Genomic DNA, 25419 nt, shown 5'->3' with positions numbered 1-25419 from the left:
TGAATGCTTGAGAAGAAGACAGAGCATCCAGGTAGAGTGGCTGGACAAGCATTGGACTGGGGGAAGTGACAGGTGTGGGCCATCCTCCACCAGCTTGCCATTCTCTCCATGCTGCATGAAACAAGGAGTTCATCCAGCCTCGTGACTGATTGGAAAATATATTAGATGGTGTTTAAAAGGATCAGACAAATGTATGGTCGATAAAACTACCAATAGTAATTCGCTATAATAACAAACATTAAAGACTGTAACCTTTACTCCAGTGTTTCACAACCTGGTGGTCACAACCCCCCAGGACAACCAGAATCCCTGCACTTCCCCCTTAAGTGGAGGGGCGACAGCAGTGGTGGTGGCAATGAGACTTTCAGATTGTGCTGCTACCAAGGAAAAAAGGGGTTTTCCCACTTACCAGGGGGTTGTGCCAGTCCTTTAGAGCAGGGGTGTCCAAACTTTCTGGCAGGAGGGCCACATCATCTCTCTGACACTGTTTCAGGGGCTGGGGGAAAAAAGAATTAATTTACATTTCAAATTTGAATAAATTTACATAAATGATTATATTAGAGATGGAACTTATATGAATGAATGAAGGTCTTGCAATAGCTCAAGGCCTATAAAAGGCCTTGCACAAAGCAAGGCCAGCCTTTCCTTTTCTGCTGCTGCTGCATTACAGATGTGAAACAGCAAGCAGTGGAGGGAGCTCTCATCCCACAGATCACGCAAGAGGTCAAACAGTTGGCCGTCATGCTAAGAGCAGTTGCATCAGGCCAGCATGGGCTCCAGCAAGTCTCTGGAGGGCCAGAGGCTCATTGGGAACTAGGGTCTCCCTGAGGGCCGGATTGGGAGTCCTCGAGGGCCACAAGTGGCCCCAGGACCGGGATTTGGGCACCCCTGCTTTAGCGTGTGTGGGGGGCCTGTGGCCCCCTCCACGGGCCTCCCCGCACCTCAGAACAGATCCCTGATGTGATCATGACCCATTCCTAGTTTTGTGGTGAATTCATGAAATAAAAACAAAACATGCTTTTTAAAAATTCTAAATAATTATAAATTTTTCAATTGATTGTTTAATCAACTACAATTTCAGTTGTCTCAGGGCAGTACTGCTTGCATGGAAGTTCCATGCCCAAAGTCATCTTTGATTAGCTGATATTAGTGAGCAAATAACAGAAGACAACTGTCTTAATGCCCTGCTTGTGAACTTCTTGGGGGCACCTAGTTTTTCACTGCTGGTCTAAAAGGTCTTCATTTGAACCAGCAAAGCCATTCTTAATGCTGCAATCCCAAATCCACTTGTCCAGAAGCTTAATTGAAATGGCTTGGATTTAACATATGCTCATTTAGTTTTGAAATTCAGTGGATGCCGTTCTTTTAGTGCAGCTCTGGAATTCCACATGTTCTCTGTGAAGCAAATGTAGAAAACTCTGCATGTTGCTAGCAGCGTAAGAGCTCCTGTGCTCTGTTGCTGCAGGCTTTCAGGAATGTCACTTGCAGAACATTCTTTTCCTGGGCAGCCAAGTTGGGAGCTAGTTTATTCCCGGCTGCATAATCATGAGGATGTCTGAATGGGAGTTGTGGCTTCGAGAGGACTTCAGTTTCCATCTCTGCCCACACTGCAAAGATCAGTGAAAGCCTCTTCTTTCATCTTGCAGAGACAGGTAAAAAACAACAACAAAGGAGCTGTGTGGGGCTTTCCGGAGCAGGGAAATGAGGGGGTAGAGTGGCAAGGGGTGGGAGAGAGAGGAGAGAAAGGGAGTGTATCAGAGTGCTTGTGATTGGTAAGCTTTGCAAATGCAACTGCCAGCAGGACTTCAGTGGAATGTGAAACCAAATCATTTACAAGTTAAAGATAGACACACAGAGCACACAGCATCTTGAGCTGGGTTTTAAATTCAGTCTCTCACAGATTTCTGCTTTGGGAGCTTTCCTCCAGTCCCCTCAAGAACTTTTGTTAGTATTTCTTCAGACAATAAAGAACTCTTTCTGTACTGGAATTATTAGGGTGTCAGAGGATCATGGTGCATACGGCAGGGTAAGTAGCCAGCTTTGTTTGAGCTCCCCATTCTCTTTACTGTATATGCTCAGTGTCCTTTGATTTGCGCATTACACGGAGACATGCTTATAGGTACTGCTTCATGTTTGCCCTTTTATGAGCAGTTCAGAATGCACGCCTCAGCAAGCTAGTATTATACAACTGTACTTGTTACGGCATGTTTCAGATGTCTTTTTATTCCAGGATCCGGAAACAGTGTTTAAAGGGGTGGCTTTTTTATTTTCTGCCAGGTTTATTTTCCCCTACCAATGTGCTGGATCTGTTTCACTTGTAGAATTGAAGCGAGTGGTGGAAAACAAAGTTCAAATCAAGTTATTTTTTACTGGTCTCGTAGCAGGAACAGTCCAGCCCTTCTCATGATTTCGTTCTTGGCTGCCTCTGTGTCACTCTGCAGTGTGTAATTTGGGAATACAAAACAGATTTTATTACTGCAAAACTTGCTTTTCCCTATTAATTCTCTTTACTTGGCAACATATGTCTGTTTACTGTGGGCTACTTGTTCTGAACTATGCAAGTTTATGCTCCATCAAAAACTATGCACAGTAACATTTATCTAAAATAGGACTGTTAAAACATAAGAAGGAACAGAGTGTACTTGATTTGCTGATTAAGTTATCAAAAATAGGCAAGTGCCTATATTTATCAGATGGGGCCTGTATAGTTTTTGCAGTTTTCTAATCCTTATTTAAACAGTAATCTTATGCTAAGTCATCCATATGTACCATGAAAATCAATGGAACTGGTGAATGAAATGAAAGCCAGGATTATTATTCCCTGTTTTGAGAGAAGCAATTTTATGAAACTATTAAAAAACTATTCTTTCTAATGTCAATGACTGAGAAAGGGTTCAGAACCTCACTTCAATACAAAGGGGAAAAAAAGTATATTCTGAAGATTTCATACAAACTTTGGGTTTCTTTATTAGAATTTGTAAAATGTCAGGCTAGTGTTTAATCATTTACAGCTTGCAAATCATACTGTAGTGTAAGCATATTTCTTGCTTCTCATTTAGAATTTCAGAATAATTTGTCTGTCAAAATGGTTCCTGTAGTAGCTGTAGAGGGACAAAGTGAGGTTTGTTTTTTTAAAATGACAATATAAAACTCCTGATCTTGTGGTTCATATATTTTGGAGAGTTGCTTAATGCCACAAGGGATGATTTCTCTTGCAAAAATGATAGAGTAACACTTGGCTGCAGTTGGAACCTGTTTACTTAATTTGGTAGGAGAGTTGCTGCACCTGTCTGTCCCCTTTCCTTGTAAACTAATTCCATATGTCAAGTATTCAGCAGAAGTTTTGGGAAAAAAATATAATAGTGAAATAAATTCAAATGTATGCGGTCTGTATTGTTTCCCAGTGAACTTGATTGTGAGGAAATAAAAATAATCTGTAAGAACAAAACAAAAAAATGCAGCAGGATAGGTCATGGGGATTACTACTAGTTGAGTGACTTCTTAACTCCTTAGTCCTGTTTCAGAACTAATATTTAGCTTTTTATGTTATACCAATAGTATGCTTGGCACTGGAAACTCTAGCAGCAGCAGCATCTGTTTACAAGCTAGTGTCCCTATATATAGTGTGGTAGTAAGACTGCTTCACAAGCCACAAACTAAGCCTCAAATTGCCTCAACATGGGGGTTGTTGAGGTCATTTGTGAGTGGGACAGGTCTGATTTTTTTTCTTTTTTAAAAATTGGGCAGATTTTATATCTCTACCTTGCTGGAGAATTGAGTGAAAGGGGAACTATATGTAATTCATGTAGCTAAGAAGGGTGCTGGACTCCCATCTGAGATTCAGCATGGATTCTAGGAGGTGATCTTAATTTTCTAAAAGCTACTGTCCAACTTATATTCACATTTACCTGATGCACCATCTTAAATTCATATCCAGCTTTATCTTCTGTTCTCTGCTGGCCAAGGAACCTGTGTGCTTCAGTCAGTGTTGGGGATGGACCAGAGTAACTGTTGGGTTTTATAATCTAAAAGTGGAGGAGCAACCATTTTTAGTTCATCATCTTCCCAGAAATCCTGGCCATGACTTACCGCAGACACTTGCCTATAAGTCGATCCCACAGATAAGTCGAGGGCAGGTTTTGAGCCAACAATCATGGAATTTTCTATAACCCTTGGATAAGTTGGGGGTTAAACTTAGGGGGGTGTCTGACTATAGTTTTGTCTGATTTTACTTGAGGCCAGAGCCTGAAAAATAACCCACCACTAATTGTTACCTAAGAACTGTAGTCTCTAATTTATTAAAAACATAGTAAAATATCATAAGATACATGGGGGGAACCACTCTGTTACTGGTATGTTGTTTACAGTGCACTTACTCTGAAAGTGCACTGTAAACAACATGCCAGTAAAACAGTGGTTCCCAACCTGGTATTCATGTACTCCCAGGGACACTCAACAGGACCTTTATGGGTACTTGAAAAAGAATGGAATAATGGTAGAAAAAGGCAGGTCATGCTCCAGAATGCCTTGCAAGACAGGAATGCCTTGTAAGGACCAGCAAGGCAGGAAGGGTGGTAGCTAGTTGGCTGTGAAAGCCGACCAATGGCTAGTTTTTGGTCATCAATTCATGTATGAACCAATGATTGAAAACCAGCACAGTTAAAAAGCTGAAACATAATATGGAAAGTGATCAATCACCCAGAATTTCTCAGCACACTTCTGGTGCAAAACAGTGCAAAGGCAGAGTCTTCTGTTCTTCAAACAGATAAAAAGAGAAAACACTGTGATAAATACATGAAGTCTGGGCTTTCATATAGAGGAGATGAGGGCTTGTATTATTAATGACAGTAGTAGTTGGCAACCTTCAGTCTCGAAAGACTATGGTATCGCGCTCTGAAAGGTGGTTCTGGAACAGCGTCTAGTGTGGCTGAAAAGGCCGATTCGGGAGTGACAATCCCTTCCACACTGGGAGCAAGTGCAGTCTGTCCCTGGCCTGTCTCCCTGGCTATGGGCCTTCCTTCTTTGCCTCTTAGCCTCAGACTGTTGGCCAAGTGTCTCTTCAAACTGGGAAAGGCCATGTTGCACAGCCTGCCTCCAAGCGGACCGCTCAGAGGCCAGGTTTTCCCACTTGTTGAGGTCCACTTCTAAGGCCTTCAGATCCCTCTTGCAGATGTCCTTGTATCGCAGCTGTGGTCTACCTGTAGGGCGCTTTCCTTGCACGAGTTCTCCATAGAGGAGATCCTTTGGGATCCGGCCATCATCCATTCTCACAACATGACCGAGCCAACATTTTGCTAATATGAAGGGTACAATTTATGGAAATGGGCTGCCAAGGGATATGCAAGTGAAAAAGGTTGGCAACCACTGCAGGGGATCCATGAATCAAATCCATCTTTAAGGTGTCTGGTGTGTTAAGCCAGTAGCTCTACGTACAACATACAGACCATAACACATAACTGGAAGTGTGCAGTTCAATTCACAGCAGAGAGATGCAGCTGCATATATTTGCAAACCTTTTGACTCAGAAGTAGACCCACTGCTTTCCATGGGTGTTATTCTTAAGTAAGGGTGCATTGAATTGTAGCCTGCTTCAGATGGAAAGGAGGATTCCCATCCTGGTGCTTCAAAAAACAGACCTGCTGTGCAAGCATTTGCAAAGCAGAACCAGACTGCAGCAGAAGGAAGGAGAATAAAAGGTTAACCAATTGCTTCTAAGGAGCTGAGCCTGCCTGCTGCTTGAGAAGCTTGGTGCCTGTCTGCCCTTGAGAAATGAAACTTTTCAGAGTTGAAAGTCTTTGCCCTCTGATTGACCCTGAGATAATTTGAGCTTGATTACTTGGCAAAAATTTCAGGTACTATAGGCAAGTATCTATGGTAAGTCCTGGCTAGCACCTAGTAAGGCTAATCAAGATGGGTCTGCTTAATTCTTTCACTTTAGGACTTTTCAAACTGCAGACTTTGGGGGCTGTCGTAACACCAGGCCCTTCTATTTCCCCCTTCCCCATTTTTTTTATTCTTTTTGCTGCTTTAACAGCCAGCTTGATGAAAAATTCTGGATGAATTTGAGTGCTTGTTTAAGATTTTGTGATTCTTTTGGGTTCATCCTTATAAAGGGATTGCCAGACTGAGGCTTTTTGACTTTTTCGTCATGGAACAACATTTATTTATTTTTCACAATTTTATACTGTCCTTCCTCCAGTGGGTTCAGAGTGATGTACATGGCTCCTTACCACCTTTTTTGTCCTCATAACCCTGTGTTAGGCTGAGAGATAGTGATTGGCTCAAGGTCATCCAGGCAACTTCATGGGGATTTCAATCTGGATCTTCCAGGTCTAAGTTCAGCACCCCAACCATGACTACACCATCCTGGCACGGCTATCTAATGTGGATTTTTCAACAGAGCTACAGCAAAGTCTTCACTTGTATCTTTAGAAAATATTTATTTAAGGTATGATCCAACCAAAATCAACCCTGTTTTACGCCATATGCGTACCTCTAACAGAAACCTGTGAAATTTCAAAGTGGTTACATAGGAAATTCCCTATGGACACAGACCACTGGTCCATTTAGTTCAGTGTTGTCTGAGCAGTGGCTTTCCACTGTTTCAAACCCTACTGGGAGATGTCAGGTAGTGAACTTGGGACCTTCCCATGTCAGGTAGTGAACCTGGGAACTGCAAAGCATGTGCTCTAGCTGGAGGCATGGCCTCAGGGTTGGATTGTGTTCTTACCTATTCTTAAATGTACTCTTCAATAGGCAGTTTGTTACCAGTTTAGCACTGAAACAATGTGCCCACACCCAGTGGAAGACCACCCCAAAAGGAGATACTTGTTCACCGAGGATCCCAAAACGGCATAGGCGTAGCATGGAACAGATGACAGGGATGCTTTTGTGTTGATTTTTAGCCAAGAGATGTGAGTATGGTATGTCTTCCATGGGAGGAACCATTCTGGTAACCTAGCACTGATACTGCCTGTGTAGTCTGGACTTTCTGCTGGTTGTTTTGCAGTAATTAAAATAAATCTAACATGGGGACATGTGCTAATGAAGGTGATTTTTATGTTACAATTTGTGTTGAGTCCTGTGATAAGCTGTTAGTATGAATTTACCACTGGAACATGTGAAGTCTTTATGAAAGGATGCCTTTGAAAGTATGGAGAGAGCTTCCTACCCCATCACAGACTAGCCAAAAATAGGGCACACATGTGCAGGATACAGGAGCTTCCAGGTTCACAATGATGATTCAACAAGCTTGACAGCCCAATCCTAAGCCTCCCAGTACCCACTGCTCCAGTGGTGCCAAAATGGCAACCGCCGGATCCAATAGGTGCTAGGTTAGTGCCGGAAGTCTCCTAAAGGAAAGGGACTGTTTGCTCCCTTATCCCAACTAACACAGCCATGTGACCAATGGGTCTCCTCGCATCTGCACCCACTCAAAAGCAGGCACAGACACAAGGAGGCTTGTATCCGGCTGCCCAGGCTAGGAGGAAGGTTAGGATACAGCAGCAGTCTGCCACCGTCTCCGCACCTTTTCTGGGGCTGATCCTCCCCTCCCTCCAGCTTCCCTCTGCCCCATTCCACCCACTGCCCACCTTCCCCCTCCCCAAAAATACACACTGCCAGCTGGTGCTGCAGGAGCACCATCCATCTGTCCATGAGGTGCTGAGGCTCAGCACCAACTGGCACTGGCTCAGTGCCAGCAGCCCCTTTACAGCACATTCACGATACCCAGTGCCAGCACTGAGCAGCAGCCCTAGCCCTCAGGGTTGGGCTCTGAGACTCATCCCCACTTTGAAATTTGTTTGAAAAGTGGTATACAAATTTGTAAATAAAATCAGTAAGTAAAATAATCTCCCATATTTTAACAATTAAGCACTACAGATAAATATTCATTACAGGTAATATCCTATAATGCTTACAAACTAACACCCTATGTGGCCATTCTTTAGTTGACACAACGTATGCATTTCATGGACTCAGAAACAAATTGCACATACCATTTTGCTATTAAAGCAGTGAAGAGAGGCAAACTTCAGCCGCCCCCCCCCCAAATAAACCTCAGGCTCTTTTTAGTTTGGATTAAAAGCCAAACAAAAAAAGAATGTTTACTTCCTCACTCCTCATTGAAAGTAATGGAGATCCATTGCTCTATTACAGGGGTGCCCAAACTTTTTGGCAAGAGGACCACATCATCTCTCTGAAACTGTGTTTCAGAAAAAAACTGGGAAAAAAGAATTTTTTAATTTACATTTATCGTTTGAATATACTTACATAAATTTACATAAATGAATATATTAGTGGTGGTACTTATATGAATTAATGAATGAAGGTCTCGCAATAGCTCATGACCTATAAAAGTCCTTGCGCAAAGCAAGGCCGGCCTTTCCTTTGCTGCTGCTACTACTTCACAGATATGAAGCAGCAAGAAGCAGACGGAACGCTCAGCCTGCAGCTCACGCGAGAGGTCAAACAGTCGGCCCTCGCACTAACAGTAGTTGTGTTAGGCCAGCATGGACTCCAGCAAGTCTCTGGAGGGTCAGAGGCTCATTGGAGACAGGGGGTTCCCCACAGACCGGATTGGGGGTTCCTGAGAGTCGCAAATGGCCCCAGGCCGGGGTTTAGGCACCCCTTGCTCTATTACATTAAATAGGGTCAAATGGTGTTTTTTTGTTTTTGTTTTAATGGCTTCCCTCTGGAATAGGTGGAGAAGAGACCACCGCAAGTCTGAACCCCTTGAAAAGTCAGATTTCCCCTAGGGACCCTCTTCATCCTGTAGTTTTGAGAAGCCTAGCAGCTTAAAAAAAGTTTCAGAAATAACCAGTTCATCTTGCTTATATCTAGATTTTTGCAATATAATCATGCTTGACTACCATGTTACCATGTTATGTTGAGATTAAGGACATGATCCTAGCTGGCTCTGCACCTAACTGGCCACTAGCAAATCCCATTGCAAAAGTGTCATAAAGTTCCCCTTCTCAGGCCTGATCCGTTGACACAGGTTAGTGCAGTGATTTAGCTAGCACAGGTATGAGCAGACCTGGTGTGCAGGCTGGGGCTTCTTATAGGGCAAGGGAATGACTATTTCCTTACCTTGAGGAGGCTTTCCATTTGCTAAATTCTGCCATGAGATGCTGTGCAATCCGTGCCAGTGCGGCTGCATTGGCATGGGGGAATTTGCACTGGATTGGGCTGTAAAACTCTTCTGTAAAGCACCTGGAATGGAATGGCTACTATGTAGAAACCAAGGACTCTTCCACTTGCACAGCATGTGAAGATGCTTTTTATCAGCTGTTTCCGTTGCAACAGTGTATCTCATAGGGCTGCGGTTTTCAAACTCTCCCGGAGTCTGAAATCCGCAGTAAGTCCTTGCGGGGGCAGGGGGGTGGCAGAGGGAGCGGGGGGAAGGCAGTGACGCAATCCCCAGGATTGCACGCTCAGGGGGGCTGCAGGGACTGGGGTTCACTCACCAGTCCCTGCAGCAGCATCCTGAGGGGTGGGGAGCCCTGCGTGAGCCGCTCAGGGCTTCCCACACCCCCAGGAGGCTGCAGGAGGCTGTGGTGAGTGCAGCCAAGCCCCTGCAGCCCCCTGAGTGGCGCGATCCTGGGGATCACGCCTCTGCCTCCCGGCTGCCCCGCTCCTTAACGGCAAAGAGGCCAGGACCCACAGGCTGGGGCATCGTGACGCCCCAGTCTGAAAACTTCTGTCATAGGGCAATAATGCACAGGGTAAACCTGAATAACACAAACTGAGTTTTTTTTTCCCTTCTAAAAATAGAAATAAACTCTTTATATATATTTTGATTCCATTTCAGCAAAGAGAGTGCACAAGCTATTTTGGCTGACCACTATATTATGTCTATGGAAAAAACAACAACTCAAAGCTTTGGGCTAAGCCAGGCATAGATTAACCAGCACTGACTGTACCTATTTCACAGGTCATTAATCCTGCCCTTTTCTGTTGTACTCTGCTGTAGATTAATATTAAGTCTTGTGTTCAGCATGGCCACAGTCAAGAAAAAGCAGAGAAATATGAACTAGTTTAATTTCCTTTGGACGGAAACGTGTACAAAATTATCTACAAATCTGAAATGTATGGAGATGAATTTGATTGGATTGTATCAGTATAATTTTGTCATCTCCCTGATTATTTCTTAATTAAAACTGGCAAAAAAGGTGTGACTTCCAGCATGAGTCACCCTTTGGTCATCTTTGCAAACGTACAATCAACTCACCAATATCGAAATTAGTTCTTTTAATCTACCATCAGGAATAGTTTCACAGTTTAATGTTTTAACACTTAGGGCCCAATCCTATCCAATTTTCCAATGCTGATGCAGCTGCAATGCAGCCCCAAGATAAAAGAACAAGGTAATGCTTCCTTATCTTGAAGAAGCCTCTGTGATTGTTCCCCCACTGCAGGATGCAGCGCATGCCTCATTGGCATGGCTGTATTGTGTCTGAAGAAAACACAGGTCATGGTTCAGGATGTGGACTCACCTCCCTGCATTACAATCTCTGAGCATGAACTGGAGGTTGTCCATGACTTTGTGTACCTTGGCTCAACGATCTCCGACACACATTCTCTCGATACCGAGCTAAACAAGCGCATCGGTAAAGCAGCTACCACGTTTTCCAGACTCACAAAGAGAGTCTGGTCCAACAAGAAGCTGACGGAACATACCAAGATCCAGGTCTACAGAGCTTGCGTCCTGAGTACACTTCTGTACTGCAGCGAGTCATGGACTCTTCGCTCACAACAGGAGAGGAAACTGAGCGCTTTCCACATGCGCTGCCTCCGACGCATCCTCGGCATCACCTGGCAGGACAAAGTTCCAAACAACACAGTCCTGGAACGTGCTGGAATCCCTAGCATGTATTCACTGCTGAAACAGAGACGCCTGCGTTGGCTTGGTCATGTCGTGAGAATGGATGATGGCCGGATCCCAAAGGATCTCCTCTATGGAGAAATCGTGCAAGGAAATCGCCCTACAGGTAGACCACAGCTGCGATACAAGGACATCTGCAAGAGGGATCTGAAGGCCTTAGGGATGGACCTCAACAAGTGGGAAACCCTGGCCTCTGAGCGGCCCGCTTGGAGGCAGGCTGTGCAGCATGGCCTTTCCCAGTTTGAAGAGACACTTTGCCAACAGTCTGAGGCTAAGAGGCAAAGAAGGAAGGCCCATAGCCAGGGAGACAGAGCAGGGACAGACTGCACTTGCTCCCGGTGTGGAAGGGATTGTCACTCCCGGATTGGCCTTTTCAGCCACACTAGACGCTGTGCCAGAACCACCTTTCAGAGCGCGATACCATAGTCTTTCGAGACTGAAGGTTGCCAATATACAATTGTGTCTGAAAAGTTGTATAGGATTGGGCCCTTAATTCTTTCCAGTGACTCAAGATTGCTATTGTGCCAACTGTGGACACTGTAAGGCCCTAACTTTTCATAGTATAGTAAAACTTTAGAGCTTGCTTGCAGCTTTGGAATGCTCCTGAGCCTCCATGTTGAGCTGCCGGCCTTGGGTCACTGTAGAATCGAGTAGCCACATTGTGGAGCTACTCGGCTTACCTGGGAGAAGGAGACAAAATTCCCCTTCTCCTGAGGAGCTGGCGGCACTGCTCGCTGAGTGCGCAGGATGCAGCCGCAACCACTTTCAGTGCTACTGCAGCCCTGGGCACTGGACAGCTCAGGATTGGGCTGCCCTGCAACTGTAATGCATGCTGTTGGCATAGTACTTATGTAGAAACAAACACACTGATTACTACCAGTAGAGGGTAACCAATCACCCCTCCCAGCTTATCTTCCACAGTTAGCTGGTTGAAGCATGTCAGTAAGTAATCCTGGGGAGAGTGGATGATGGAGAGCCTTGGTGGTGCAGTGATTCTCTCATCCTTCATCTCACCCATCTGTGAGTTTCTGCTGCTGCTGTCCTGCCTGTTTGCTTACCTTGTTGCTTCTCCAGAAACCCAAGGGAGGAATGGCAGGAGGTTTAACACCCACTCCCACCCAGACTAGTGCTTGGCTGCTTTGGCAATGAACCAGATGCTAGGAGAACTGGGAAATGTAGTTTTCTTAGTGCTCGCTGTCCTCTGATTGATTGTATTGTAATGTGCATTCATTGTGATGTATTTAATTTGCTACAGCATGTTGTAATTAGATATTCATGATATTCTTTTGTAGCTTTCCCTCCCCCCATAACATTTCTGGCTGTGTTCTCCTGCATGGGCCTCACACATGCACAGTACTCCACAGTACTCCAAAGTTAGGAGACAGAACTTCAAACCACCGGAGTATCAGTTGTTAATAACCATATAATGTCATTACCATTGACACTGGGAGCATAATTAAATCAGGGTGACTGGAAGTTTCCATTGCTGGGAAGGGGGGGAGAACAGTATAATTCTCACTACAACATATTTGCATTGACCTACTTACAATATTGAATAAAAAATGTCCTTTCCCATTACAGCAAAATGGATTTGTTCAGCAATTTTAATGCAAGTGCATGCAAGGAGACTGTCTTTCTTAACAATTCCAAGGGGATTTCTGCATGCAAGGTGGAAAACGTTGCTATTTACCACAAATTAGGATTCTAGGGAGTGACAATTTGTGGCTAGAATCTAATCAATTGCTAGCTGGATTGAGTTTGTTGTAAGCACTTTTGATGTCAATAAAGAACTGAACGGTAGAGGAAAAGAAAGGTACAAAGAAAATTAGCACTGTTGTGAGCTTTCATGGGATTTGATTTTTTTTGGTACAGATAGTGACTTTTGGGGCAAAATGAACAGGTGAGATGTTGAGAAACACCAAGCTCTTCCAATGTTGGACCTAGGGAAATGTGCTGAGGGGCATTTGTGATCATGCTTTAATGTTGGTGATTGCTATAAAGCCGTCATAAAAGGCACTCTGGCACCACTTGTTTTGGCAACATAAGGCCATCATAGGATTGGGCTGTGAAACAGGGTCAGACCATTGGTTCATCTGGCCCAGGATGGTCCATGGCTCTTCAGAGTCCCAGGCAGAGGCCTTTCCCAACCTGGCTACCTGGGATCCTTTTAGGTGGAGCTGTCATAGCAGTTTCATTTATTTATTCTTGCTTTATTCCTACTGTATTATAATGTCACCAATTATAGGGTGTGTTGTTGTAAATGGGAAAAAAGACAGCCTTCCAGGAATGGTAACAATGTCCTTCAGTTCTCCTGAGTGCAGCTGGCAGCGTAGAAGCCATACAATGTCCTAACAATGCCTGTGGCACTGCATATTAAATGGCTCTGTGATGCTTCAAAGCATGCCTGATTTATGCTTCAAAATCCTAAATATTAATTAGCATTGTATAGTTGCTGAACAGGCCCGTTCCAAGCTTGCTTTTCCCCCCAAGGCTTTACAGCACCTATGAAAGCCCCATTCTGAGTACACATTGCAAGCAATAGGCACCTCTTCTGCTCCAAGTCAATTATTGCATTAGGAGTGAGAGGCAGTGCAGTATGGCAGCTGCATAGATCCAGGTCAGTGCTTGTAGGAGGTTAATTAACATCCCTCCATATGGGCATATTACAGATGTAAATCAAGCCTAAGACAGGCCCTGCGGATTGTTTTGTGCCATGCAGGGTTTTGAAGTGGCTGCAAGTAGGAGGAGAACCTCTGACAGATAATCCCAGGTTTTCCTTTCATGCAAAACAATAAATGTTGAAAATTCCCCCACTGCGGCTCCGACTTGCAGGAGCAGTGGCCAAAGCGATGGTGCTGCTATCTCCAGTGCCAACTGGCTCAGAATCATCACTGCTTGCATCTGTCAAGTGACAGAGCGGCACGTGCTATTTAGCAGTGCCTTCCAACTGTGCCATCATACTCCCTGAATGCTTTCATTTTTAGATGAAGACTACAGTGGCAATCCACTTGTCTGCAGGGGCAAGAGGATCTCGGGTGGATAATTACCCCAAACTGATAAAGCACATGGTGGCATCAGCCTGTCTCACACAGCTCACTTGCTGGAGTAAATTCCATTTCAGCCTTCCAAAAAGTGAAGAGAGCCTTCCAAATGATGTTGTTAAATGCTCAGAAACAATTGCTTTTCAGACTCCCCTCTTTGTAGCACCATGGCATCATTGCAACCTGAAGGGGGAGCAATCATTCCAAAACAGGACAAGGCTCTGATAAGGTGACCACCTTTTTTTGAGGCCCCACCTGCTGACAGTACACATTTGCATATATGAATTCACTTAAATATGCAACCATTTAAAACAGTCTGTTGACTGCAGTGATGTGAATCGAAACAAATACTTTATTTAAAATGAATGCCATTTTTACTGTGGCTCTAAAATGCCCCCTTATCTCAGCATCTAAAACGCTTAGAAAGACTTCCTTGTAGTGTCTTACAGGTATAATCGAATTATCCATGAATTTTTCACCCATGGTTTTATCTCAACACAATAAGAAGGGCCCTATCACTAAAGGAAAAACATTGTTTAACAATAGCCTCATTAATGTGGGAGAGGGCAGCCGGCAGACAATCCATCAATCATTCACTCTGCAGACGCTTAGAACAGCTTCACTCTGAGGCAAGTGACCCCTCTCTTCCCCCTGAGCATGTGAAAGAATGCTAAGTGGAAGTGATTATCACCTTCTCCATTCTTTCCCCAGTGAAGAGAGAGATTGCTGCCTCAGAGTGTTTCTAAACACCCGGAGAGAGACTGATGGTTTGCCTGATGAATTATAAATCGCTGAACAAAAGGACATTGTTTTTTAAATGGATTTGCTTTAATGCGATTTTTGCCATCCATGTAAGCTGGGAACGGAACTGTCATGGATACCGGGACTCAACCTGTAAACAGTTTTACCTTGCTTTAATGTTAAGCCTAGAAGTGTGTCTTAGGGTCAGACTGCCTGTTACTTAGAACTACACATTATGTAGAACAGGGCTGCTTGATCCAGGGTTCTGATGAATACCTTACCATTCCGCTCAGGCACCGCATGTAGTCCAGTCGCGTCTGCCCAGAGTGTCCCTGTCCCCTGATCATGAATGACTACATGCAGTGCCCGAGTGGAATGGAAATACGAGGTTTCAACAGAGATCACTTTTCCATTGCGCAGTAGTGGCGGGTTTGGCCACCACTGATGGAGAACATACGATTTTTTTGCTTTCCTTAAATAGTGTGTGGGGAGCACATCATATAAAGCAAAATTGTGGTAGGGAGTGAGGGAGCATTGCACTTTAGCTGTGATATGGTAATGGACATTACCTATGGCATTAAATAAGGATTAGACAAGTTCATGGAGGGTAAGGTTATCAAAAACCATTAGATGTAATAGCTAAAAATGGATGCTTTGTGTTTAGATGTAGTATTTCTGACTACTGGAAGCTGCAGAGAAACAATTTGGTCTGCCTAATGCTGTCATGTCTTGCTTGTCAACTTTGCAGAGGCATCTGTGCGGCTGCTGTTGGAGACCAAATAATAGACTAAATGGGTCTTTCCTTTCTGTTTTGCCTTATCAATAGCTTTTAAGACTGCCTTGCAATGTTAACATATAGTATTTATAAAGGGGCTTTCAAAACAAATCATAATTGTACCTGAATATAGTTAAGGAAGTATAAAAGTTTTTCTTTTAAGCTACAGGCAGCCCCACCCTAAAAGGATGCTCTGCCAGCGGAACTAGTGTTCCACTAGAACTTCTAAAGATGAGTTCATGAATTATATTTTAGTTATAAACTTAAGATGTTTCAAACTTATCCTATGCAACAAGCATAAGTTTTCAAACACACATACCTTACAGCTACGCTCATCAGGGCATCTTGATCGGTTGTAGCTGCTTTTGAGTGTACATTGAGTGGCAAACCTGAGTTTACATTGGTGTAATATCTGAAACCTCCTTAAATAGTTTTTGACTAGCAAATGTTGGTGTTTGCTCAGCCCTGTAAATGCATATTCTCTCTCTGTGTAGGTGGGTATTGGTTTTCCCTCCCCTAAATGCTTGTTCCTGTTGAACGTATATCCGCCTCTCTTCCTGCTCAAAAATAGAAGTGCATGTGCTTGTTTAAAAGTATCTTCTTTCCTTGAGCTAATGTAAGTCTCCATCTCAAATTGCCTTTCTCACTGCTCCTGTGTTGTTCTGCTAATATTATCTTTCCAGTCAGCATGCCAAAGTGGCTAAATGTGTGGCCTTCACATAAATGACCTTGAGAGAGAGAGAGAGAGAGAGAGACTACTTTGTTCACACTTATTGAAATCAAGGTAGAGTACATTTTATCAGAATATACCAAAGCAACCAGGTCCATACATTTGGACAAGGACAGACTTGTCTTTGCGGCTTTCCGTTCTCTCTATTGTTCTCTGTCCAGAAACAAACTTGTGCTTCTATTCAAGTCCAGGCCACATCCTAACATCCTTGGATAACCCTCCTTTAGAGATTAGGGAAGGATAATAACACACTTAACTTAGAATAGTGTCCCAATAAATATGCATCTGACTGTCACTCTTCATATTTTGCTAAGCAAGAATGACAGAATGCACGATGACTTCAATAAAGCAAAAATGCCTTTCATCCAAAGCATGTTTCATCTAAGGATTTCACAGAGCTTTACAGAATTTATTTAAATAAGCTTCACAATACCCTTGTGAGGTAGGTAAGGTATATAAATGGATATTTAACCCAACTGAAATGTAGCCAGTTTGGGGATGCAGTATGGTGGCCTTTTTACAGAATGTATCACTCACAATGCTAGGGTAGAATGTGAGAAATATATACTATATCTGGGTTTAAAAATTAAATCAAGATTTTTTTGGTGCATAAAAATGCTTTCAGTTTCTGGCTGGGTGTGGAAAGAGACAGAAATTCTGACTCTGCAACAACAGAAATATATTTTTACCCAGCATTTAAATATATTTTTACCCAGTTATTAGAAGCATTTTGCATTTTGCATTGGCTTGTGAGATTTCACATAATTCCTGCCCTCTTTTTAGATTTGGTTTCTCAAGTTTTATCTGTATCAAAGCTCACCAGTTCTGTAAGAGTCCTCCTGGGACTGAGCCTTTCTATTAAAATCTGCTTTGCATTTGTAGAAATGCATGTGAGGAAAAAAACAATGAATAACAGTGGAACAGGAATTCAATTACGTTTTCAGTTGTAGCCAGTACTAAAAGAAAATTTCTGTATTGAAGCTATGTACAGTGGCGTCACTAGGATTCACGTCACCCGGTGCAGGAGGCCTGCACATCACCCCATGCAGTGGGCGGGGCAACACCCCAGGTGGTGGGCGTGGTGTACCATCGCCCGCCCCCACTGGTTTTTTTTTTTTGCTGTATCTTTTGTTAGAACACAGATATTTCAATGTGGTTTGTTTTATTGCATTCTGCAGGAAATTACGCATTGATTGATATATAACATGATGGTATTATTCCTCCAAACTCTGATTTTAGTGATTTTGAAAACTTGTAGTCTTACACGCACCCCATGTCAACTTACTAACACCTTATTGCAGCAGTTCTCAAACTTTTAGCACTGGGACACACTATGTCCTCCATATCCATAGGTTTGGTATACACTGAATACCTACAGGTTCCAAACACACGGGGTGGGTCACCTGTAGCCCTCCAAACCCAACTGGTGTGGTCAGGTCTGGAAGCACTTCTGATGGCTGGAGAGGCCACACACAGCCTCCCTTATCCTCAAAAGGCCTTGTAAGGTCTCCTGAAGGCCAAAAAGCACCACTTCCAGTTTTCAACCAAAAACTAGAAGTTGTGGTTTTCGGCCATCTGGAGACCGTCGAAGGGCCTCCAGACCCAACCAGAGCACAAGTCTGGTCAGATTTGGAGGGCTTGGGGCCCCCAAAACCCATGGATTTCATTATCTGTGAGTTTCCTTATCCATGAGTGTTCCTGGAACAGAACACTTGCAGATAATAAGGGCCGCCCTGAACATAGTAATTGCACTTTATTGGTTGATTTGTGTTAAAGTGGCCCTTCTGTCACCCAGTTCTCTAAGTTCTGTTGTTTCTGTTCAGGAAGGTTATGTATTATAAACAAGAGCCCTCTTCAGTCATCGTTCCCCCCCCCCCCCCCCATGCATTTGGCAAACGTGAAAGAGGACAGGACCACACTAGATAGTCACAGGCATCTATGCATTCAATGCTTGTCTACAAGGTAAGTGCTGAAAATATGGTTGTCTCCTTTTGCCCCCCCCCCACACACTTTCAGCTGAAAAGGGCTAGAGTGACAGATGCAAAGCAACTGCAACTTGATATATAGAGACATCAAAAAGCAATACAGGTTAGCTGGACTCCCTGCGGATACCGAAACGTGGATAATGGAATCCACTGGTTCCGACCAACCGGAGCTCTGAACATGACCAGGACCTCACTCCAGTTGCATCCAGAGCCATTTTGAGGCTCGGAAAGGCCGCCTGTGGCCATTGTGAGCCTCAGAATGCCACCTGGAGAAGTTTAAAGACAACTTCCGGTTTTCAGCAAAAACTGCTCTGGGTAGCTTTTTGAGACCCGCAGAGGCCATATGTAGCATGGCCACAGAGGGCAGCCTCTGCAGGCCTCAGAAAGCCTCCCAGATGTGACAAGAATAAGAATGAAAGCCTCCCAAATGTGACCAGATAATGAAATCTGTGGGCTCTGAATATGGAGAGCCCACTGTATTTTAAGGTTACATGACATTTGAGTGAAAATACTGAATACCTGTGCAGAGCACACACCTTACAGCAGCCTTACAAACCCATATCTTAAAGGTGCAAAATACCATCTCTGAAATGGTCCAGCTGACAAGAATATCTGTGTAGTTTCTGCACTCTTGAAGCTGAGACTTCATTGTGGTGAAGTGTTTTTCCTCCCTCATCATGCTTTGTGCCACAGAGCTCTTTCGGCTTTGCAAAGAAGAGACGAAAGAAGTCATGAATCTGGTTTGCATGTATCTTTCCCGGTTGTCACGGCAATGCCCCAAGCAGGACTCCCGGATGTCACTTGTGAAGTCTGTAAGCTCCAGACGTCACAGGACTCACAAATCTTACTTGAGTCAGTGAGATGTCTCATTCACATCATATGCTTTATGAAAAGGAGGAAAGCAGAAAATCAAGCTACCTCATATAACCTCCGTTCCCCCAGAAGGCATATACAGTACAAGCCTACAGTGGTGGAAGAACTTGCCCACATTATAGTTGCATATTTGTATAAGTCCTCTTTATATAGTCCTCTTACCATTTATGAGAGTAGTCAGGTATTGATGTAATCTACAGGATTGTTGTTTATAGAGATTAGTAACTTAATGCATATTTCTCCTTTTCAATTAGTTCTTCAGATTTAGGAGCCTGGGAGGAAGCAAATTCAAACACAGCCTACAAATTTATTTTCAGAAGTCATTTTAATCTATAAAAACCTGTCTCAAGAAGATTTGTTGAGCTGTACATCCGTGAGTTATTATGTAAATAAATTCTGGTTTCCACCCCTCCCATACAAGGATTATCAGATGCTCACAAAGAAAAGCTTCTAATTGGGTCAATAATGGAAGCGATACGCCTTTTGTGACCAGTCTTGTATGCATGATTTAGGTAATATAGACAATTTTGAATTTCATGGTCAAGGGAATAGAGGCGGCTTTAGAATTTGTAGGAGGTTTAAAAAAATGTGTGCTATAGTGTATTGGCAATTACAAGAGTCAGTGGAATTGACTCCACTACTACTTGCCACTACAGAAGCTGGCTCCTGAGCCTGTTTGCAGCCATTTCGTGATTCTTGTCCTGCACCCCATCTAACAAAAATTAGATAAAAGGTACAATGTGCAGCCACTGGTATCTATTGACATCATGTCTTTTATCAGCTGCTAAGGGATACTTGGTAGGAATCTTAAAAATAGTTTAGTGCACTAGCAGCACCGATACCTTTGTCAGAGGCAGCTTTGGGGCAGAGGATTACAGTGGAAGGTGCCACACAGGCAGTGTAATCTAAAGCCTCCTTGAGCTGGTGCAAGTCCCTTGAGCTGGCTGCTGAGTGTTGTGAACATGCCATAAAGGATGATCACAGCTGCCTGCAAGCAGTCTAGGCCAGCATGCTGAACTTCACTAAATACCAGATCAAATATTTGCAACATTCCAGTACATATCTCTGTGTTGTAACTGATGGTGCTTGCACATAGAATGTACAGGCATGCCCCAGTATCTGTGGGGGTTCCATTCCAGAACTCCCTACGATTACCTGAAACATTTGAGGACTTCTGCAGCCCTCATAATGCGTTTTAAAGGCATAAAAAGATACTTCCTGTTTTGCAGAAAAACTGGAAATGACTTTTTTTTTGTTGTAACAGCCATTCTGAGACCTGCAGAGGCTGTTGGTAGATTCATCCAGCCTCTGCAGGGCTCAGAAGAGCTTCCAGAAGGTGCGGTGGAGGTGGTGCAAGGAGCTCCTACATTTGCGAATACATGAAATCATGGATACGGGATTCACAAATACGGGGCCCTCCTGTATATCCACATCTACATGGCAGCACTCATCTAAATCATACTGAACAAGCTAGATGAATGTTTTTGATGCAGCTGGGATGCATATGCCCATCCATGGCTTGCCAGCAGTTGCCAGAGCCAGTGTTATCATTAGGCCAGCTAGGCCTTCAGCGCAGGCCTCAGAGGGGCACAGCACTGACCTTTGAAGGACACAGATTTATTCAGATTAGTTTTGTTTTAACCCTTGTAAAACCCATGTTTTAAGCCATGTTAGAAACCCCATATTTATTTATTTATTTATTTATTTATAGATAACTACCACAACAATGCTATAGAACAGTGGTTCTCACACATTTAGCACCGGGACCCACCGGGACAGAATGAGAATCTGTTGGGACCCACCGGAAGTGACATCATAACCGGAAGCGACATCATCAAGCAGGAAAATTTTTAACTATCCTAGGCTGCAATCTTACCCACACTTGCCCAGGACAAGGGGGACATAGCAGCTTGTTAAAAGTACAGGTCTATAACATTTCCCCAAATGTAGTCACATATCATGGTAGCGTCAAGTCTAATATATTAAAAATAAAATATTGAAATGAATGGGCACCCACCTGAAATTGTCTTGCGACCCACCTAGTGGGTCCCAAACCACAGTTTGAGAAACACTGCTATAGAATATAATTAATATATGCAGGTTGAGACTAATTATTCACATGGGTTCTGTTCCAAGCACTCATGCGGATGGCAAAAAACGCACTATAGCAAATCAATTTAAAAAACAAAGTTTCTTTGCTCCAGTGATTTAAAAACAGCCTTGCTGACCTTTGTGATGTAAGATAAGTGTCATTAAAAAGACAATCTATCAATCAGTCCTCCTCCAAGAGCTTAGAAAGGAGCTTCACTCAGCCCCTCCCTTCACCAATGCAAAGAGATCACCTTTCTGCTCAGGGGGAAGGGAGGGGCCGCTGGAAAGAGAAGGATTGATGGATTGTCAGCTAGCTGCCCTCTCTCTCTTTCATTAAGGAGGCTATTGTTAAAGGACTATTCAGTTTTTTAAACTGATTTTAAAGGGGTACATTTTTCCCTTTCTCTAGGGATCAGCACATTCCTTCTCATTTGCAGGGGCCATCTGTGTCAAATCCGTGTATAAATAGGCTGGACCTGTAATTAATTTAAAAGTTTTATGAATGAAAGGGAGGGGGAAGATGCAAATAACCTTGCCTTATGGCGCAAAATAGCCTAGTACTGGCCCTGGCAGTTGCCTATAACTACAACTGAATCAGGGCTCCTGTTTGGAGTCAGAGTGGAACTACTCATTTTCAAAATACAAATTTTGGGCACACTTTGGATAGCCTATATAAGATGTCTGAAATTTGTAATTTCCCCCCTGTGTTTTCTATATGACATCTTACTTTTTAGGAAGATAAGGAAGATATACATTTTAAAAAATAAAAATATGTAGAAGACAGATCTAATTTTTCCTTTGGTTACTTTTGTTATTAAGAAAATTAAATGTATTTTAAAAATCTGCAAAAGCCTTTAACAAGAAATGCCGTATCCCAGCATGATCACATTCCAAAGAGAATCTTGCTGGCAGCAGGATTTTCAGAATCCCTAACAGATTTGCTTTCTAAATCCATACAATTATTTGCCATAAAATCCTGTTGCTGAATGCAGAGCATTTTCTGTCTTACCCTGAGATGATTGTAAGCATTCCACTGTGAGTTTCCCCAATTGTTTCCAGATTTCAGTTCATGTTTTATAAGGTTTCACGTCTCACCACAATGTTCCCTACAGTTAGAATCCTTCTGCGTTGTAGTTTCTTTCACTGGAATAGAAGATCCTAGTGAGATGGCTTTTAAATGGGTGTCTATAAGCCTTCAGCTTCTGTTGTGTTAGTGAGTTTTGCTTCTTGGTTTATTTCCAGATTCCTTCCTTTTTTATTTGCTTTGGGTTATTTTATTAAATCTAGGCCAGATATTTGCATGCTGTATGGCAGTGGTATTCAAACTGGGGCGTCGTGACACCCCAGCCTGAGGGTCCTGGTCCCTTTCCCCTTAAGGGGCCGGGGCAGCCTGGAGACAGGGAGGAGGCAGCCCAAGCCCCCTGCAGACCCCTCTTGCCCAAGCCCCTGCATCCTCCTGGGGGTGCGGGGAGCCCTACGCGACCTTCGGCAGGGCTCCCCGGGTCAGGGAAGGTGACAGTGGAGCGATCATGCTCCGCTCCGCTAAACCGGAAGCGGTGCACGATCGCCCCACTTCCCCTTTTGACCGGGCTGCAGGTACTGTTGTGCACCCTTCAGTCCCTACAGCAGCCTTCCCTGGAGGGCTCCTTGGGTCAGGGAAAGTGAGAGTGGGGCGATCGCGCTCCGCTTTCCGTTTTGTGGAGGTGGAGCGCGAATGCCCCACTCTCACTTTCCCTGACCTGGGGAGCCCTGCAGATGCTCGCGCCCAGCTCCCTGCAGGCAGGGATGGCTGCTGCAGGGACTGGAGGGTGCACCCCAGTCCCTGCAGCCCGGTCAAAAGGGGAAGTGGGGCAATCGTGCACCGCTTCCGGTTTAGCGGAGTGGGGCACAATCGCTCCACTGTCACCTTCCCTGACCGAACATCGCGCAGGGCTCCCCGCACCCCCGGGGGGCTGCAGGGGGCTTGGGCAAGTGCACCAAGCCCCTGCAGCCTCCCTGAGCGGCGCGATCCTGGGGATTGCGCCGCTGCCTCCCCCCACCCCTGCAAAGACTTACTGCGGGATTCAGACTTCCTGTGAGTTTGAAAACTGCAGCTGTATGGGCTTGATATAAACATACTTACTTGGGCTTTAGCTGTGGAGTTTTCTGCTTGTTAGCATCACTGCTATATAAATAATTTCAGAAGGTCCTCAGTAGCCAGAATGGAGTTATTTCTATAGAGTGACTGCAAGATTTAGGAAGCCCTCTGGTCTTGGTTATTGCATTCAAGGATACTTCCTCAAGCTGCAGAGCCCTGTTTGGTGCCCTGCCTTTCACACTTAGATTAGTACTAAGTTATTCAATCAGTTAGTAAGTAGTCCATCAGTAAGTCTTGTTGAGTGCCTCCATCTGTCTGCCTCAGCCCATGTCTGTCACTCCTCCTCTTCCACTCTTCCCACTCCTTGGATTCTAAAAGAAACTGGACTATTTGATAGAATTATACTATTTTGCAGAGAGGGTCAGAAAGAAGAGGAGGAAGTTCCAGAAAATGTCTCTTAGAACTAGAAAAGATCCACAAATGTATTGTGGACTTATTTTTAAAGTGACAGATTCATAGTACCACAAGACCTAAGGAACACATACAGAATCACATACTTGAGAGTCAAATGGTGTTTGACCTATGTAAATGAAGGGCCTGATAAACTGATTATTCAATAGGCATACACGCTCAGATTGAAGATAGTATGTTCAGTCTTGCACCAAGATTTTAAACCTCCAGAAATATAAATAAAAAAGAACCTGTGCTCCTTTGTGAACTTTCAAAAAGACTCTGAGAAAAGCTGGAGGCTATGACAAGATTGTTGTTGCAGAGCAAAGTGCCAATGAGACAGAGAAGATTCTTGGAAATGCCTGTGACCACATGAAGAGGCAAAGAAAACCTATTTGATAGAGAGTGACATCCCACACCCCAGGGGAAGATGGATTGATACTAGAAGCCAAAGTGTTCCATGCGTGGGTGTGTCAGGGAAGCACTTCTGAGGAATGACAGCAGAGCCCTGAAATCTCAGGCAGCAGCCATGAAGTGCTGTGGTAGGAAGATCTGATCAATGTGAAGTATAGTTTCACTCTCCATGCTCTTGTGGCACCAATCTATGAAGTCTGCAAATATTGCTATGGGCTTCCTGAGAACTATAGGTTTTTCAGTACATCAGGCAAAACAGAAGCCTCCTTTCCTTAGGCTTTTTTTCTTCAGTGTGGTCTTGATTGACCTCTACATAGGTGACAGTATACAGCAAGTCCTTACTTAAAGTTGTTGATAGGATCTTGAAAATGACTTATAACAAAACCAAACTGTAGGCCAGTGGTTTCCAAACTTAAAAAAGGAGATCTAGAAAGAAATAATATTTTTATTTATTTATTTACAAGCTCCACGAGCTTCAGGTAAGTGGGGGGGGGGTTTCACATGGAGGGGCGGCGACATCCCACGGGGGCACCATTGTGGACCTTTGCCCTGGGGCATGGGGCTGGGGAGGTCCACCACTGGGATCCAGTACCATTTCTAGGCCAACTGGAAACAGATAAAGTGCAAAAACCAAGAGTTAAAAGCAGATAGTGCAGAAACAACTCCATAGCTGACATCAGAGTTTTACCTTCCCTGTCCAGGAGCAATAATCTGAATTTGCATTTTCAATGCACTTGGCTTGCTGATACTGTATTTCAAATTGCGACATCTAATATTCTTCTCCCAAAAGGTTGTCATGTAATTTGAATGTGCATGTTTAATAAATAAAATACTTTGCTGAAAGAACTGTTAGCATGAGATTGGATTTTCAGTGATTCAGAAAGTGTGGTGACATGGTAAATCCTCTCTGGAACTGTATGCAAAAGAGAACCCATGGGCAGAAGAACCACAAAGTGGCTTAGTAGGTCTTAATGAGGATAGAATTTCTCATTCAGGAAACACATAATGCATTCCTGAGTAAGCATGGATTTAAATACATGCTGTGGTGCTTTCCTCAGTCAACTTCCCCTTTCTAGCCATTTGTGCATGAGATCTAAGAATGTGCTGAGTAGCTAATTCATTAGTTGGGCAGTCTAGGTTTGGATAATCGGAAGATAACACGACACAGATACTGCAATAAAATGAATTGCACACATGACTAAATACGGGGGAATGGAACACTCTGGTTTTTATTTGGATTTGCAAAATATACAGTGGATATACAAGCAATATAAATGGTCTTGTAAGATATAATAATATACAGTTTGATTTACAACTCAGTTAAATTGATTATGTATATTTAATTTACAGACTGACC

General features: G+C 43.7%; 1 protein-coding gene across 16 annotated transcripts in view; it reads left to right on the top strand.

The window, feature by feature from the left end:
• Nucleotides 1–1546: 1546 nt before the first annotated feature.
• DTNA (dystrobrevin alpha) overlaps nucleotides 1547–25419 on the top strand; it is a 211627-nt gene continuing 187754 nt past the window's right edge. For 13 of the 16 annotated variants that reach the window (XM_066626659.1, XM_066626658.1, XM_066626648.1 and 10 more), the window contains exon 1: nucleotides 1855–2026. In XM_066626659.1, coding sequence (XP_066482756.1) covers nucleotides 2010–2026 — 17 coding nt within the window. In that variant the 5' untranslated portion in view covers nucleotides 1855–2009. Of the gene's footprint in view, nucleotides 1653–1854; nucleotides 2027–18113; nucleotides 18135–25419 lie in introns of those variants that run through there. The other 3 variants (XM_066626649.1, XM_066626650.1, XM_066626653.1) reach the window with 2 other exon arrangements.

The sequence above is a fragment of the Tiliqua scincoides genome, chromosome 4, assembly GCF_035046505.1.
Source record: "Tiliqua scincoides isolate rTilSci1 chromosome 4, rTilSci1.hap2, whole genome shotgun sequence".
Classification (NCBI taxonomy): Eukaryota; Metazoa; Chordata; class Lepidosauria; order Squamata; family Scincidae; genus Tiliqua; species Tiliqua scincoides.
This window is presented reverse-complemented; position numbering and strand designations above follow the sequence as displayed.